This window comes from Castanea sativa, chromosome 6 (assembly GCF_040712315.1).
Source record: "Castanea sativa cultivar Marrone di Chiusa Pesio chromosome 6, ASM4071231v1".
NCBI classification, from domain to species: Eukaryota; Viridiplantae; Streptophyta; class Magnoliopsida; order Fagales; family Fagaceae; genus Castanea; species Castanea sativa.
Window position 1 is genome coordinate 46,261,706 of NC_134018.1, and position 16,458 is coordinate 46,278,163.

Sequence of the window (16,458 nt, forward strand, 5' to 3'; positions counted from 1 at the left end):
AAGGACCAATGAGGTCTTAGTTTCAACCTCCCTCAGTTTGCCACGTGTCAGCTAGGCAATCTTTATTGTGTGGACGTTAAGAACTCATAAACCAATCCTCAGGATATCTCAATCTTGAAACTGCTATAAGTCTCACCAGTAATCTCAATTTCTCTCCTCAAAAGTCTACTTCTTCTGCTTTTAGCTTACTGTACTGGCAATAGTGCCTCTCTCCACTTTGCGACATTCTTACTTGACACCGATGGCTGCCACTTTCTCCACCATTGGAGCCGTCAACCGAGCACCGGTATGGTGTCTTTCCTGCCCATTTGAAGCCTTTGCTGATCAAGTCTATCTTTTTTTATCAATACCCAATTAATATATATGTACATAATGTACTTATAACTTATGTATGTATTGGTTTATACTCTATTATCAGTTGTTCTATGAACTTGTAGACATGGACCAACAATTCATTTCGAAGTTCTTATGCATACTTATAGAAGTGTCTATGTATAGACATGGATAATTCTTTTGTTGCCGAATAAATTATCTGAATTGAATTATGTTTAAATTAAAGAGAAATCCTTAGCAGTAATCATTATGGAGCAAACGTTATAATTTTAAATCATATCCTACTAATAGTAAAAACTAGATGTGTATGTATGTATGCATATCTTATTTCTTAGTATTTCGAGCTGTCCTGTGACTGTATGGTGTTGTTATTTACTTAGGTTTAGCCTCTAGAAGTTGTTACATGTATTCATATATTAAGCATAGGCATATGTATGAATGTATCTATGCATGCAAGTAGCCATAATTCCTTTTGTTTTGAAGGAAAAGAGAAAAAAGAAAGGTTCCCCTTCTTTAATTTTCTTCATATTTTGACCAAAAAAAAAAATTGACGCAAGGATCTTTGTGTTTCTCTGGTGATCATTGATTAAACAAAATTGGAAACCGTTAAGCTGAGTTATGTGGTTTTCATTGTACGGGTATGTCTTTATCCTGTTCTGGAAGAGTTGGGTTTTCATTGTATGAGTATGTCATTAAACTATGTGGTATGTGTTGATGCAGCCGAGCTTGAACAGCTCTAGTGCTGGTGCTTCAGTTCCAAGCTCGGCCTTTTTGGGCAGCAGCTTGAAGAAAGTGACCTCAAGAATCACCAACCCCAAGGCTTCCAATGGGAGCTTCAAGGTTGTTGCAGAGGTTGAGGAGGAAAAGCAGACCAACAAGGACAAATGGAAAGGCCTTGCTTTTGACGAATCCGATGATCAGCAAGATATTACCAGAGGAAAGGGTATGGTTGACTCACTCTTCCAGGCACCAACTGGAACTGGAACTCACTATGCTGTCATGAGTTCTTATGAATACCTCAGCACTGGACTTCGCCAGTAAGATAACTACTCATTATGCAAGTTGTTGATTCAGATAGTGCTTGCTTATATATACTTCTACTTGAACTGTTATGATGTTGGTTTTGATCATTAGCTGTTTATGATTAATTCTTTAGGTACAATTTGGACAACAACATGGATGGTTTTTACATTGCACCTGCCTTCATGGACAAGCTTGTTGTTCATATCACCAAGAACTTCATGTCCCTACCTAACATCAAGGTATTCTATAATCTAAAACTGTTTGATTTCAAGGTTGGAAAATTCTAAGCTACTACTAATTTATTACATTGATTCTGCATCAATAACATGGTAAATACAAAATTTTAATTATTTTTGATGTGTTTTAAAGTTAAACACATCAGTTTGTAATGTCTACACGGTAAAATTTGTAATAGGTATAGCATGTAGCATCACTCTCCAAATTTTTTGCTAAGATCCCTTAGTCTTTTATTTTGCTATAATACTACAAAAGTGAACAATTCACTTGATTTATCACAGGTTCCTCTCATCCTGGGTATTTGGGGAGGTAAAGGTCAAGGGAAATCTTTCCAGTGTGAACTTGTCTTTGCCAAGATGGGAATCAAGTAAGTTGCATATTTCTTCTTGTTCTTTTTCTCTTTCCTGTGGGCCTTACAGAAAAATAATATGAGATTAAGACTAATTTGCACATTCCAAATTTAAACCTTTATTAAGAAATAAGTTCATGCTGCTTATGCTTCAATCTTAATTACAACAATGAAATTTCAGCCCCATCATGATGAGTGCTGGAGAACTGGAAAGTGGGAACGCAGGAGAGCCTGCAAAATTGATTAGACAAAGGTACCGTGAGGCAGCTGATATTATCAGGAAGGGAAAAATGTGCTGCCTCTTCATCAACGATCTTGATGCAGGAGCCGGTAGGCTTGGAGGAACAACCCAATACACTGTCAACAACCAAATGGTTAATGCCACCCTTATGAACATTGCTGATAACCCAACAAATGTCCAGCTCCCTGGTATGTACAACAAGGAGGAAAATCCCCGTGTCCCCATCATAGTCACCGGTAACGATTTCTCAACATTATATGCTCCTCTCATCCGTGATGGTCGTATGGAGAAGTTCTACTGGGCACCTACCCGGGAAGACCGAATTGGTGTCTGCAAAGGGATCTTCAGGAGTGACAATGTTCCTGCGGATGACATTGTCAAGCTTGTTGACACCTTCCCTGGTCAATCAATTGGTATGCTTCTAACTAGAAAGATAATTTTTTTTAAGTAATTCTTGGTTAATATGGAATATAGATCCCTATTTATATCTGAGTTTTCATATGTTGTATGAGACATTATCTCATTGAGGCCTCTCTTAAATCCTATAGAAGTGGTAGTTTTGTGTATTGGTTACAAAATTTTCTGTGACACAATCTAATTAGGCCAAAAACTATTTTTCTGATACCAAATTGTGAACATATTAGCATATTTCTACGTAAAAATTGCTTCTTTATTCCCTTCATCTTGATTTAATTGACAGACATATAGCAAAATATTGGTAATTGTGTTTGATATGATTTACACTATCCATGCTTTCGCAGATTTCTTTGGAGCCGTTAGGGCCAGAGTTTATGATGATGAAGTGAGAAAGTGGATTTCAACTGTTGGGGTAGACGGTGTTGGGAAAAAACTTGTGAACTCAAAGGAAGGACCCCCAACTTTCGAGCAGCCAAGGATGACCATCGAGAAGCTCCTTGAGTATGGAAACATGCTTGTCCAAGAGCAAGAGAATGTGAAGAGAGTTCAACTTGCTGACAAGTACTTGAGCGAGGCTGCTCTTGGAGAGGCAAATGAGGATGCTATTAAAAGTGGAACTTTCTACGGTTAGCTCCCTTGATCCTAGAGGCCTTGATGGGAGGTTTGCACCCTTCTTTTTGCAGAATTATTATTAGAATAATGATTAAATGATTAACTTCATAGTTTAAGCTTTTGGACTATTTTATCATACCATCAGAGCACGTAAATCTCAAGTATGCATTTTATCTCCACTTTACCTCTTGTTTAAAAAGTTAAAAATCTCACATTCAATTATTGAAGACTTGCTTGAATTCACATGTGAGGAGAAGTATTAAACTAATAGTTAGACCTGCATGTTGAATTCCACTTTTTGGGACAAGTTGCATTTTATCACTTGGTATATTAAGCAAGGATAATAGTGTTCGAAATCATGCGTTATGAAGTGAAAGTCCTTAGTTCAAATATCCCTCTCCGCTCTCCTCAGGCTACTGACTCATATATATATATATATATATATATGCACACACACTTAAAGTATAAAAAGGAATTCTCCTAAGCTTTTGTCATGTTCTGGTGCAGGCAAAGCAGCCCAGCAAGTAAATTTTCCTGTTCCTGAAGGTTGTACTGATCCAAATGCACAAAACTTTGATCCGACTGCTAGGAGTGATGATGGGAGCTGCCTGTACACATTTTAGGCCTTTTCTAGGTATTAAGTGGAAAGGAGAAATGCTTTCTAAGAATGTTAGATAAACAATTATTGTGCTACCATGTTTGAATGGATTGGTATCCTCTAATTTTGTTTCATAATGTATACTGTTTTCAATCTTAGTGCATTTAATTGCTTGTTCTACCCAATGTTTGACTGTGTACTCTATGCCTCTTTAAATTTTTTTGATATAGATAGTGTACATTCTATTCCATCCACCATTAAGATCCAGGAGCTATATTCATTTTAAGTTTGAGTAGCATACTAGTATATAAATGACTCAAATTATATTTTCCAATCATATGACAGTGGATTTGTGTCCAAGTCCACATGTTGCATACTTTATATTAACATAGACCTTCCTTTCGCAAATAATAATACTAATTAATCTAAACCAAAAGTCCATTTCAAATAGAGAGCATCTTCTTCTTCTTCTTCTTCTTCTTCTTCTTCTTTTTTTTTGGCATAGGATCTTAGATCAACAAAGTACACGATTGTATACATGTTAACAACAATCAAATATCGTGTCGGGTACGTTCTGTAAAAAAACCTTGTGTTTGTATAACTATAACCTTAATTTTTGGGTCCCTTTAGTGCAATCTTGATTTAAAAACCTTGAAAGTTGGCACTACAACTCCAATTTGGATTAGTGATTTACTAATTGTGTCTCAAAAAATAGTTGTTAAGATTATGACAATAGGTTACATCTAGATGAATACGTATTTCTAGAATTACAAAGTACATGCCAATCTTCAGCAAACCAAAATGTAATTTCCATTTCCTTTATTCTTTCAAAAATCATATTGTAAGTCTTAAACAAAGTGGTTTTTGTAATGGGTTCTAATTCTTGGCAAATAAAAAGCCCGAACTTACACACCCGTCCAGAATCACATCTCTTACAAAATTAAAGGCCCATTCGATGAACAGATCAAAGCTAGACCATATCAGGACTTAAGCTGATGGGCCGGTGATTATACCTGTGAACAAACACGATTTCTTTAAGTTGTGTCAATAAACAGAAATTATATTCTTAAAAGTCCTATGCAGATGTATGTGCCAGGTCTAATCTGGTCTCTTCCACTTACTCCACTCTCCTTTTTGTGAGTGAATGCTTGATTTCAATATTGATGGTGTAGGCCCATGAAACAAACAGAAGTATAAGTCCATCAGCTTCTAAAGGTTCTCATCAAAAAATTATTAGGTACATTTCGATCCCCTCTCACAAGAGGATGATTTCCACTCATGAGTGATTGAGTGTGAGAGTTGGTGAGGGAGGAGGAGAGTTTATGCAATTATGCAAGATATAATAATTTTTCATTTTGATATGATGTTTTTGTTTATATATATGTAGGATTTGAAATCTATAATGTTTGTTTTACTATAATTACTCTTTATTATTAAACCAATACACATTTTTGACCATATACCAAAGGTAGTAGACATTTTTTTTATTGACTAGAAGACAACTAGTATGTGGGTAGGTTTTAAAGTAATTATATGTAGACGAAAATATCATAGAGAGATGCCTACTTTCACTTATAATAATAAAACTTCTTAACAATATATAATATATAAGGTATTAAGGAAGGTTCAATATTTCATATCATAGATAATAATGTAAAAGATAGTAGTTTAAGTATATATATTTTAATAAAAGACAGGTGCTATGATTTTGTCTATGTGTGCAATGAAATCCACAATTCAATAACCTCAAAAAAAAATCGTTTAACTTCACTTATTGAAATCAATTTAGAAAATGTCTCCCTATATTATTTATAGATTTATTTGAATGGTTTTTGACCTAGAAATAATCTCATTATCAACGTATATAAAATTAGTTGGAACGCCATCAATGTTGAAGAGATCACACCCCATCATATATAATCTATCCTTCAAACTTTCACACTTTTTGTAATTTTTTAGAGGTCAATGAGCATTCTTTCAATGAAATCCACGGGACAAAATCTTAGTACATGATAATACAAACAGCCTTATAATTAAGAGAGGTTTTTGACTGAGCCATGATGAACTTTTGTTTATTGAGAAATATTACGTCTACAATATTTTTACAATAAATTATAGGTAGAAAAAAATTATTAATTTTAATTTGAATTCAAAACTTAAATTACTTTTTTCAGTAAAAAAAACTTAAATTACTTTTTTATTCATCCGTACCAACTAATAATAAATTATTACTTAAAATTTATTGTGAAAATATTGTCAACATATTATTCCTCCTGTCTATCATGCGGACTTTAAAGCAAGAAAACCAATTTAATTTCAGACAGTATGAAAGTAAAAATCAAAGCTTTAGAAAGCAGACATCAATAATGCTGCATTCAATCAACTTTTGAAAATTATTTAGTACGTAGAATTGGTACAGCATTGAGATCGATTCAAAGTGTATGCAATGGTATGGTAACGAACTTTCGGTGTTTTCACTGAGCACCAAATTAATGGGTTTGGAACTTTGGATTAACTTTTCAGCTGAAAAGAAAAAAAAAAAAACATTGATCGTGAATTTCATGTTCATTGCACCAACTCCGATCGTACATGCTTGGCGACAAAAGTAACAAAACTGATGGGTACGGGGTACCTCACAATTGATTCTCGTCGTGTCAAGTCAGACTGTCGTCCAATTTGATCCCCTCCTTCATCATTGCACTTTTACACTAAGCCCTACATAGGACACAAATAGTAATACCATGTTTCGTGTTTCATGGATTAGGATCAGGTTCAATTACCTCATACTCTCGCAAATATTTTTTACTATTCTAACTCTTTAAATATTTTTTCTTAAATTTTTATTTATTAAACGGTTGAGATTTAAATTACTTTTTCAACTTTAAATCTCAGCCGTTCATAATTATTGCATTAGATGCGGGTCTTACGCCTGATTTTCAAGCCGGCCGAAGAACAAATCTCTATACAATGAAAACACACCCCTCATGAGTTATGTCAAAAAGGCCCGAGGGTTTAATCGTTTTCATATTTTATGGTGTATAGTTTTATGAAGGAGTCAAATTCTTTTCAAAGTGAGAAAACCGCATGTGACATGGTTATATGTGACATGGTCACAATCATATCGTTGTATTTGCTGCCGTATAAATCAAATTGCATGCAATGCACGGCTAAAAAGCTAGTTAAGTTGAATTCTCGTCCTATGTTCCAAATTTCAGTCCAAAATGAAGAAAAAAAAAAAAAAAAAAAAACCACCAGTGTGTACAGCCCTACTTTGAAGTTGAACTTTTACGCACAAAGCATACAGTTCGTAGGAAACATTTGCAGGCCATATGGGACAATGATATCGTTCATAACCACAGGCAGAGAAATTTACACAGAAACAAAAGCAATCTTCCTTGTTAGGTACAAGCAGATCATCGATTAATGTTTTAAATGTCATTCAAGAGACGACTTTTCTGGTGCTTGATTTAAACTGCTATCTCTGTCTTATTTTTGAGTAAAATGATTTCAATGACTACTTTTCCCGTGATTGATTGAAAGTGTTGTCTCTTCCTACAGAAAGAGCAAGGGGGGAAGAAATTAAAGCCCAGAATCATTATTCACATGTAGGGGTGATAATGTTTTACGTCACGAACATGACATGATATTTTCCGGGTTAGTGTAATGTAAATAGGTTTGTATCAAAGCCAGTTGTTGAGATGCTTTAATGCGATGTATTATAAATAGATGTTTCAATTCTGTGTTGACCTGCTTAACTCTCAATCAATTCAAAATGACATGTTTCATAAAAAATAAATGTCATTTATATCTAACATAAATTTGTATTTTAAATATAATTGAGTAAGTAAAAGAATTTTAATGGTTATGTTGATAAATTCTCCATTGAAGTACTCTAAAATCGCTAAACTTTTTTTTACCCAAAATGACAAAAAAACCTATCTTTCTCGTTTTATTTTTCGTAGATTGTATATTAAATAATTCAAAATGGATCATGGCATGTTAATTTTGCTTAATAAATCAGTGTGTAAGAGTTGAGAGGTTTTGACATAATTATTAAATAAGTTGGGTTATGGTTGAGTTATGTATTCAAATATCCTTACTATGACATGACAGCTAACACAACCCGTTAAAACAAATTTCCATCTCTATTCACATGAAAGCATGCTCATTTAAAAAAAAAAAAAAAAAAAAACCAAACTAGCATTCATTTAGATGACTTATTTGCTTATTTATTGAACATGCTCATCTAAAAAAAAAAAAAAAAAACCCAAACCATCATTCGTTTAGATGACTTATTTGCCTATTTATTGAAAGTGGATAAAGATATATTTATATATACCTTAAAAAATGAAATTTAGAAAAACTATATATGAGGAAGAGTACACCTTAAAAGATTTGAATTGAGTAGTTAATATAAGCTTGGTTTGGATACAACTGATAGCGTCCATGTTTTGGTTTTGGGCGTTTCAGCTTTCTTTTCTTTTTTTCTTCTTCTGCTGCACGTTTTCTTCTGCTGCTGCACACGTCGGGGGGGGGGGGGGGACAAATTCTTCTGTCATGCTATTGTGCATGAACAGTAGTAGCATATTGTTGACTTTTCAGCTACTTTTTATCACATTAGTGGGTTCCACGACACTATTTACCTATTTAAAAATTATTTTGCTATAGTGTTTTTTCAGTTTTCAGTTTTCAGTTTTCAGCTGTATCCAAACGGATCCATAATATATAGAGACACCATTTAATCCAAAAGTTTAAGATTATGAGTTAGGCATATATAGCTATATTATATTAATTACTTACTCTTCTTATTATTATTCGATGTGAGACTCTATTTATTTGTGTATATCTAACAATGTATATAAAGAAAAGTTAAATAAACATAAAACAAAAAACAAAAAACTGGAAATGCACACTTGTAATAAAAAGGATAATTAAAAGAAGAAGTTAAATACTTAGATGAGACCTCTGTGAACTGTGAAGAATTTTTGAAGAGATCCTATGTCTAAATCATTATTCACCTGAAAGGATGCTCATCTAAGAAAGCAAAAATTGAATTATAAAGAAAACTAATTTGATGAGAGCAGTCTGAATTTTGAATAATTTCAGAGGATGTTGTGTATATTCCATGAAAATGTTTGTTAATCTCCATAATTCTATTTACACATGTACTAATACAAGTGTTGCATTGACAAAAATTTCATAACAAATCTTAAGTAGTAAATTGTTATTGGTTATAATTTAAATCTACTACTGAATTATTTTTTTTCATCAATAATAGCTACTAATAATCTATTATTTAGAATTTATTATAGAAGTGTTGCGAAAATGTCGTGGACATAATATTTTTCTACGGTAATCGGAAAAAGGCATTATTGCTTTTATTACATTAATTAGAAAGTCATTATTGCATTGATTATAAGGGTATCATGACATCCATAATTATATTATAAGCGTAATAAAGAAGGAATGATAAGGATTCCAACCGAGTAAGAATAGCGCGCAAGATATATGCAAAGAAATAAGAAACAAATAAATAAAAAAAAGAAAAAAAAGAAACCAGCTCCAAATAAATAAATAAAAAAAAGAAAAAAAAGAAACCAGCTACTATGTATATCGACAAGGCGACAACCAACGTGAGGGGTTGGACGTAACTGATATAGTCTTTACTGTAGTGGATTCCACTTAAAACCCATAGTTTTTTTTCTTTGCCACATGTTCTGAAGCCAAAGGCCCATAGCATTACTCAAGTCTTTTTGTTTTTTCCTGGAAATTTCAGCTTTAACTTAAGAGTCCCACATAATCATAATAATAAACCTTTCTTATGTCCTTCTATGTCACAATGTCACATCAAAACCCTAGCCTCCACTATTTTTATTTTTTATCTCTTTACTCTTTCAAGGTTTCTAAAACTCTATATTTTTGTTATAGACTCGAATGTTAACTACTTAACAAAAATAGAGAAAAAAAAGTTTGAATTATGCATAATCTTTTAAAAGTATTCAAGTAAGTGAGGGTACAAATTTGCAAGTATAATACTACCTTCTTAGCATTTTTATGTTAACTTATTTAAAAGAATCAAATAATGATATGAAATATATACTTGTAGTTGATTGAGATTATAGAGAAACCAAATCATAATGATGATTCCAATTCAAATTCTAAATCAACTAATATCAAGGTATATTTTGCAAATCTTTCAATTGAGCAAAACTAAACGTGGGTATGAAAAAATAAATTAAATTTTACATTTTTATATTATATTTTGTCTGACAATTACGTTAGTATATAAATGTTTATCTATTTTATTATTAATATCAATTACTGTTGTTTAGATTAATTTTACTTTCAACATTTTCTTCTAATCTTGCTTCCTCTAATGTTGGTCATAAGCCTTTTGAAGGTTAAATTAGGATATGCCAAGATAAGAAAACTGCAAAGTGACAATCTTAGTTAGGAAAAAAAAAAAAAAAAAACTTCTTATCAACTTGGGATGTGGTAATAATTATAGGCCTTTGTTATTGAGAATGTATTATATGTATCTTAGGAATATATCACATTTTCTCTCACAGGGCCTTAGGGTATAAAGCTTAGGATAATGATTAGTGCACACAAAGTACACACGCGCCAATGTGGCGTGCCACTAATTTTAAACCAAATCCACTTATGCTTATTTCTTACTATTTATTTCACCATGTGACATTTGTGTGTACGAATACGTGTAATGCCAAGATAAGAAATCTGCGAAGTGACAATCTTAGTTAGGAAAAAAAAAAACTTCTTATCAACTTCGGATCTGGACCACTCGGATCTGACCCATGAGCACTGATCTGTTAACTTTGACCATTGTTGACTTTGACTTTTGCGTTGACCTTTGACCAAAAGTCAAAATTTTGAAAGGACCTATCTTGCTCAGTTTTTCGCATAGATTCCGATTTTGTACTCTGTTTCTTCATTTGAAACTCCAAAATTGGTCAATCGGCACATTATTTGTTGTGGTTTCTTTAAGGCATCTCCAATGGATCTTCTTATACTTATCCAACCTCAAGCCTTCATTGAGCTTTTGCCTTGAGTTTGAGGGATGGTGTTAGAGATATATTAGACATATTAGCCAATGTAATAGGCCTAAGCCCACTCCTACTTGTACTAGTAGTCTAGGGTTTAGTCGCCTATATATACTCATGTTAGGTTCATTGTAATACAGGTTATTATACTACACTCTTATACAAAAAAAATGTAACCTTTAAGGGATTTCTCCGTGGATATAGGCTGATAAGACTGAACCACGTAACCCTCGTGTTCTCGGTGTTCCTATTCTATGCTTCTTCTTCTGCATCTATTCTAGTTTATACAACATAATATAACACATTACGTTACTAATAATGTTATATTTAAAAAAGGAAATAATGAATCTATTTAATAATTTATAATTAATATTACAAGTTTAAAAAGGTAATAATGTGGCTTTTAGAACAATGTCAGATTTTAAAAGAACAGTAAAATTCTAATTATAAAATATACATTCTTTCTCTCTTCAAATGGGAAATGGAGTGGATGGAAATATTTTAGAGTCTTTTGGCTAAATATTACAAAAAATGAAGTTTTTTGTTGTTATAGGCACTGTTCAAAGTTATTTGGTAAAATGAGGAAAGAGAATGAATTTCGGCAACAGCGTTGCCGAAATTGCATAAAAAAGTATGAGAGAGAAATAAATGTGCAGGTGATGGCAGGATTTGAATTTCGGTAATCCCATTACCGAAATTCCTGCTGCTCAAACCATTACCTGAGTGAGTGCCCAAATAAAAACAATTGTGGCAATGCCATTGACGAAAATGGAAAAAAAAAAAAAAAAAAAAAAAAAAAAAAAAAAAAAACAATTGGGGTGCCATTGCCGAAAATGAGAGAAAAGAAAGAAAAAAAAAAAAAAAAAACCAATTGAAGTGCCATGGCCGAAAATGGGAGAAAAGTAAAAAAAAAAAAAAAAAAAAAAAAAGTCAATTGTGGCAATGACATTGCCGAAAATGGAGGAAAATATTAAAAAAAAAAAATCAATTGTGGCAATGGCATTGCCGAAAATGGGGAAAAAAAAGTAAAAAAAAAAAAAAAAAAAAATCTATTGTGGCAATGGCATTGCCGAAAATGGGTGAGAAAAAAAAATTGTGGCAACCAAGTCGCCGAAAATGGAGGGAAAAAAAATGCTTTATCCACAACATTTTTCACAACAAATTACAAGTGGTTAGTTGTTATTGGTTTAAATTTAAACTTAATACTAAGATAACTTTTGTGCCCCAATAATAACAATCAGTAACAACCTGCCAGTTAGGATTTGTTGTAAAAATATTGTGAAAATATTGTAGACGTATCATTTCTCAAAAAAATCGTGGTGCCGAAATAAAAGGAAAAAAAAAGTGGCAAATTGTTTTTTTTTTTTTTTTTTCCCTCTATTTCGGCAATGCAATTGCCACAAAACAATTTGCCACTTTTTTTTTTTTTTTTCTATTTTGACACTACGATTTTTTTAAGAAATGATACATCCACAACATTTTTACAACAAATCCTAACTGGCAGGTTGTTACTGATTGTTATTATTGGGGCACAAAAGTTATCTTAGTATTAGGTTTAAATTTAAACCAATAACAACTAACCACTTGTAATTTGTTGTGAAAAATATTGTGGACGAAGCATTTTTTTTCCCTCCATTTTCGGCAACTTGGTTGCCACAATTTTTTTTTTCTCACCCATTTTCGGCAATGCCATTGCCACAATAGATTTTTTTTTTTTTTTACTTTTTTTCCCCATTTTCGGCAATGCCATTGCCACAATTGATTTTTTTTTTAATATTTTCCCTCATTTTCGGCAATGTCATTGCCACAATTGACTTTTTTTTTTTTTTTTTTTTTACTTTTCTCCCATTTTCGGCAATGGCACTTCAATTGGTTTTTTTTTTTTTTTCTTTCTTTTCTCTCATTTTCGGCAATGGCACCTCAATTGGTTTTTTTTTTTTTTTTCCATTTTCGTCAATGGCATTGCCACAATTGTTTTTATTTGGGCACTCACTCGGGTAATGGTTTGGGCAGCAGGAATTTCGGTAATGGGATTACCGAAATTCAAATCCTGCCATCACCTGCAAATTTATTTCTCTCTCATACTTTTTTATGCAATTTCGGCAACGCTGTTGCCGAAATTCATTCTCTTTCCTCATTTTGCCAAATAACTTTGAACAGTGGCTATAACAACAAAAAACTTCATTTTTTGCAATATTTAGCCAAAAGACTCAATATTTTATATTCTTGAATTCTTATGTCAAATCAATCATGTCTTTTGGAATATAACACTACATTGTTTCCTCTTCTTTCTTGTTCATTCCAAATAAAGACAAATAGAAAAAGATGCAGCGTGACAATCTATCAAACATTTCTACCTTTGAGGAAAAAGAGTCCAAAATATATAAAAGAAAAAAAAAAAATGTGAATATCATGGGTGGAATTAGGAATTTTGTGTGAACAAGGAAAGTGTATGCGAACAAATATTTGAGGCTTTCATAAATAAATAAACGCACCCTAAGCTTCCTTTGCGTCAAAAAGTCATTCTTTTTTTCTCTCCTATGGCAACAAAACTCATCTTTCTCTTTTGGGTTTTCCTTCTTCTCCTATACAAAGTAAAGCCTGACCTAGACAATGTTGGACCCTTGTTGACCCAGCTCACTGACGGGTTCAATGCTGAGCATAATAGCATGAGCTTAGACGACGCCGTGATTGATAACAATGGCGTACTTCAGCTGACAAACGAATCGGTTCAAGTTGATAGCCATGCTTTCTATAAATATCCAGTCAAATTCAAGAACTCCTCCAGCGGCAAAGTTATGTCATTTTCCACTACGTTTGCTTTTGCTTTGATCAATGAACATGGAAATCAAGGCCGCTACCACTTCGCTTTCACAATCTCTCCTTCTGGGGCTCTTCCAGGCCCTTATCTTGGTCAACTCAAGGCCAGAAATGATGGGAACATCTCAGACCACGTATTCACGGTGGCATTCACTATCAGGCACCCCAAGTTCAGCGACATCGATGATAACCATGTTGTCGTTGGCCTCAACTGCAGCAAATTATCGAACAAATCTGTTCGAGTCGATCGATCTCTGCGTAGAAAGAATTCCCTTACACTGAAGAGTGGTCATGTAATTCAGGTATGGGTTGAATATGATGCAGGAATAAATCAATTAAATGTTAGCCTTGCGCAAGAATCTGATAGACCCAAGTCTGCATTTTTGTCCTATAATGTGGACCTCTCACCAATTTTCAAAGAATCCATGTTCATTGGGTTCTTTGCTTCAACAGACCGTCCACCCTCAAGTTCGCACTATGTCTTGGGCTGGAGCTTTAATATAAATGGAGATGCTAAAAATCTCAATTTGGATAAACTCAGGCTTAAGCTCCCAAAAATGAATGGGTCAAAAAAGAACCACCCAGGCCTAGGCCTAATTGTTGGTGTTTCAGTCTCTAGTGCTTTGGTTGTAATTTTGGGGATTGTTTTGGTTCTTTACAATGTCAGGAAACTCAAGAAGACAGATGTGGTTGAAGCCTGGGAGCTTGATATTGGACCACATAGATTTTCTTACGAGGATCTAAAGAAAGCAACAAAGGGTTTTGGAGACAAAGAGCTACTTGGGTTTGGTGGATTTGGTAGAGTTTACAAAGGAACTTTGCCGAATTCAAATACCCAAGTTGCTGTAAAGCGTGTTTCTGAAAATTCGAAGCAAGGTTTGCGAGAATTCGCGTCTGAGGTTGGTAGTATTGGCCATCTTCGTCATCGAAATTTAGTTCAATTATTGGGTTGGTGTCGTAGGAAATGTGATTTATTACTTGTGTATGAATTTATGCCTAATGTAAGCTTAGACAAGTACCTTTTTGATGAGCCTAAAGCAATCTTAAGCTGGGAGCAAAGGTTCAAGATCATCAAAGGGGTTGCTTCAGGGCTTTTATATTTACATGAGGAATGGGAAAAAACCGTGGTTCACAGAGACATCAAGGCAGGCAATGTGTTATTGGATTCTGAGTTTAACGGGAAGTTAAGTGATTTCGGTCTTGCTAAGCTATACGAGCGTGGCTCCAACCCAAGCACAACCAGGGTGGTGGGCACATTGGGTTATTTAGCACCTGAGCTCACACGCACAGGCCTGCCAACAACAAGTTCTGATGTGTTTGCATTTGGTGCTTTATTGCTAGAAGTGGTATGTGGTAGAAGGCCTATTGACCATAAAGCAGTGTCTGAGGAGCTCATGCTTGTGGATTGGGTTTGGGAGAAGTGGAGCTTAGGAGCAATCTTAGATGTTGTGGATTCAAGGTTGGGGGGTGAGTTTGATGAAGTTGAAGTTGATTTGGTGCTTAAATTGGGCTTAAAGTGTTCCAACCATGCACCCGAGTCAAGACCCACTATGAGGCATGTGGTTAGGTGCTTGGAAACGAAGTTGGCTTTGGAGGAGGAGGATTTTATGCAATCTTATCCGACTACTTCAGTCTCGGTTGGTGATAACGAGGATATTGCTGATGTTGAGGATGTTTTAACTCCATCCTTTTCAGTTTTTAGCGGAGATGATAGGTAGTCTTGTTTCAATGGTTTGAGATTTTCAATTTCAGTTGCTACTACATGGTTACGTATGTTGTATTTGTTTGGAGATAAATAAATTAATCATTATCTTGTCCACCCTCACCTTTTGTTTTCTTTTTATATTTATTTTATATATATATTTTTTTATGTTGGAAGTACATAATATTTTTGATGAAAAGCATGATATAATATTTTAGATGGGAATTAATGCCATGCAACTCCATGCTTCAAGTTCACTTGTCCTAATGGTATTGATAATTATTAGGTATTTTGAGAATAATAGAATGTTTTCTCAATGGTTCTCTCTGTTTGTTGAATTGGTTGCTTTCATCAAATCCTTCAATTTTTTCTCACAATCTGATAACTAAACTCCAATCTTAGATTTTTAGGATGATAGGCCAAAAATATATTGACCTCTTGTGATGAATTAATAAATTAATTAACCAAGTTGATTAATTAATCAGATTAACATATAATATGCGTGGCAGCATAAACAAATTATCAACTAAACTAAAATGCAGTGGAAAATAAAGTTGACAAGGTGATTTGTTTACGAATGGAGAAAACCTCTGAGGCAAAAATCCCACCAGGTGATTTTAAGGTCACTACTCCCGAGAATTCACTATTATCACAACAAGCGGTTACAAGTAAAGGAATACCAGTACCTTATACCAACCTACAGTTGAACCCTTACCCCAATACCCAATTGGACTTGTTCTGTAGTGACAATCTTTTCTTTTAATGTACAGCTCCTAGTACGTGACTAACCAATAGATGCGCGGATTCTAGTACGCGACTTAATCACCAACTTGAGAAAGATGTTGGCTGCAAAGTTCTTCAGTTCATCAACACGATGAAGATCATGAAGCTCCTTGGTCACAAAACCCAATGGCGTACAAACGCAGTAGCTTCTTCAAGAGAAAGAAGATCTAAGGCAAATTTGGTTTCCAGTCACAATTTGCATAAACAACTCTTTGCTTCACACTCGTACAACTGTGCCACCTGTGACGGCCCTTAAAATAATCCTTATATATGTTTAGGGTT

General features: G+C 33.9%; 2 protein-coding genes across 3 annotated transcripts; both read left to right on the forward strand.

Moving 5' to 3' along the window:
• The first annotated feature begins 110 nt into the window (after window positions 1-110).
• Window positions 111-3,995, forward strand: LOC142639260 (ribulose bisphosphate carboxylase/oxygenase activase, chloroplastic). Of its 2 annotated transcripts, none has more exons than XM_075813421.1 (7): window positions 111-286; window positions 1,054-1,370; window positions 1,490-1,595; window positions 1,875-1,960; window positions 2,124-2,596; window positions 2,945-3,261; window positions 3,720-3,995. In XM_075813421.1, exons 1-6 carry the CDS (start codon window positions 242-244, stop codon window positions 3,229-3,231), a joined length of 1,314 nt encoding a protein of 437 aa, XP_075669536.1. In that variant the 5' UTR covers window positions 111-241; the 3' UTR covers window positions 3,232-3,261; window positions 3,720-3,995. The 2 variants fall into 2 exon arrangements, with proteins under 2 accessions (XP_075669536.1, XP_075669535.1); XM_075813420.1 differs by having other exon boundaries at window positions 2,945-3,226.
• Window positions 3,996-13,390: 9,395 nt separating this feature from the next.
• Window positions 13,391-15,508, forward strand: LOC142638908 (L-type lectin-domain containing receptor kinase S.4-like). The gene has a single exon (XM_075812980.1). It carries the CDS (start codon window positions 13,412-13,414, stop codon window positions 15,407-15,409), a length of 1,998 nt encoding a protein of 665 aa, XP_075669095.1. The 5' UTR covers window positions 13,391-13,411; the 3' UTR covers window positions 15,410-15,508.
• The last annotated feature ends 950 nt before the right edge of the window (window positions 15,509-16,458 follow it).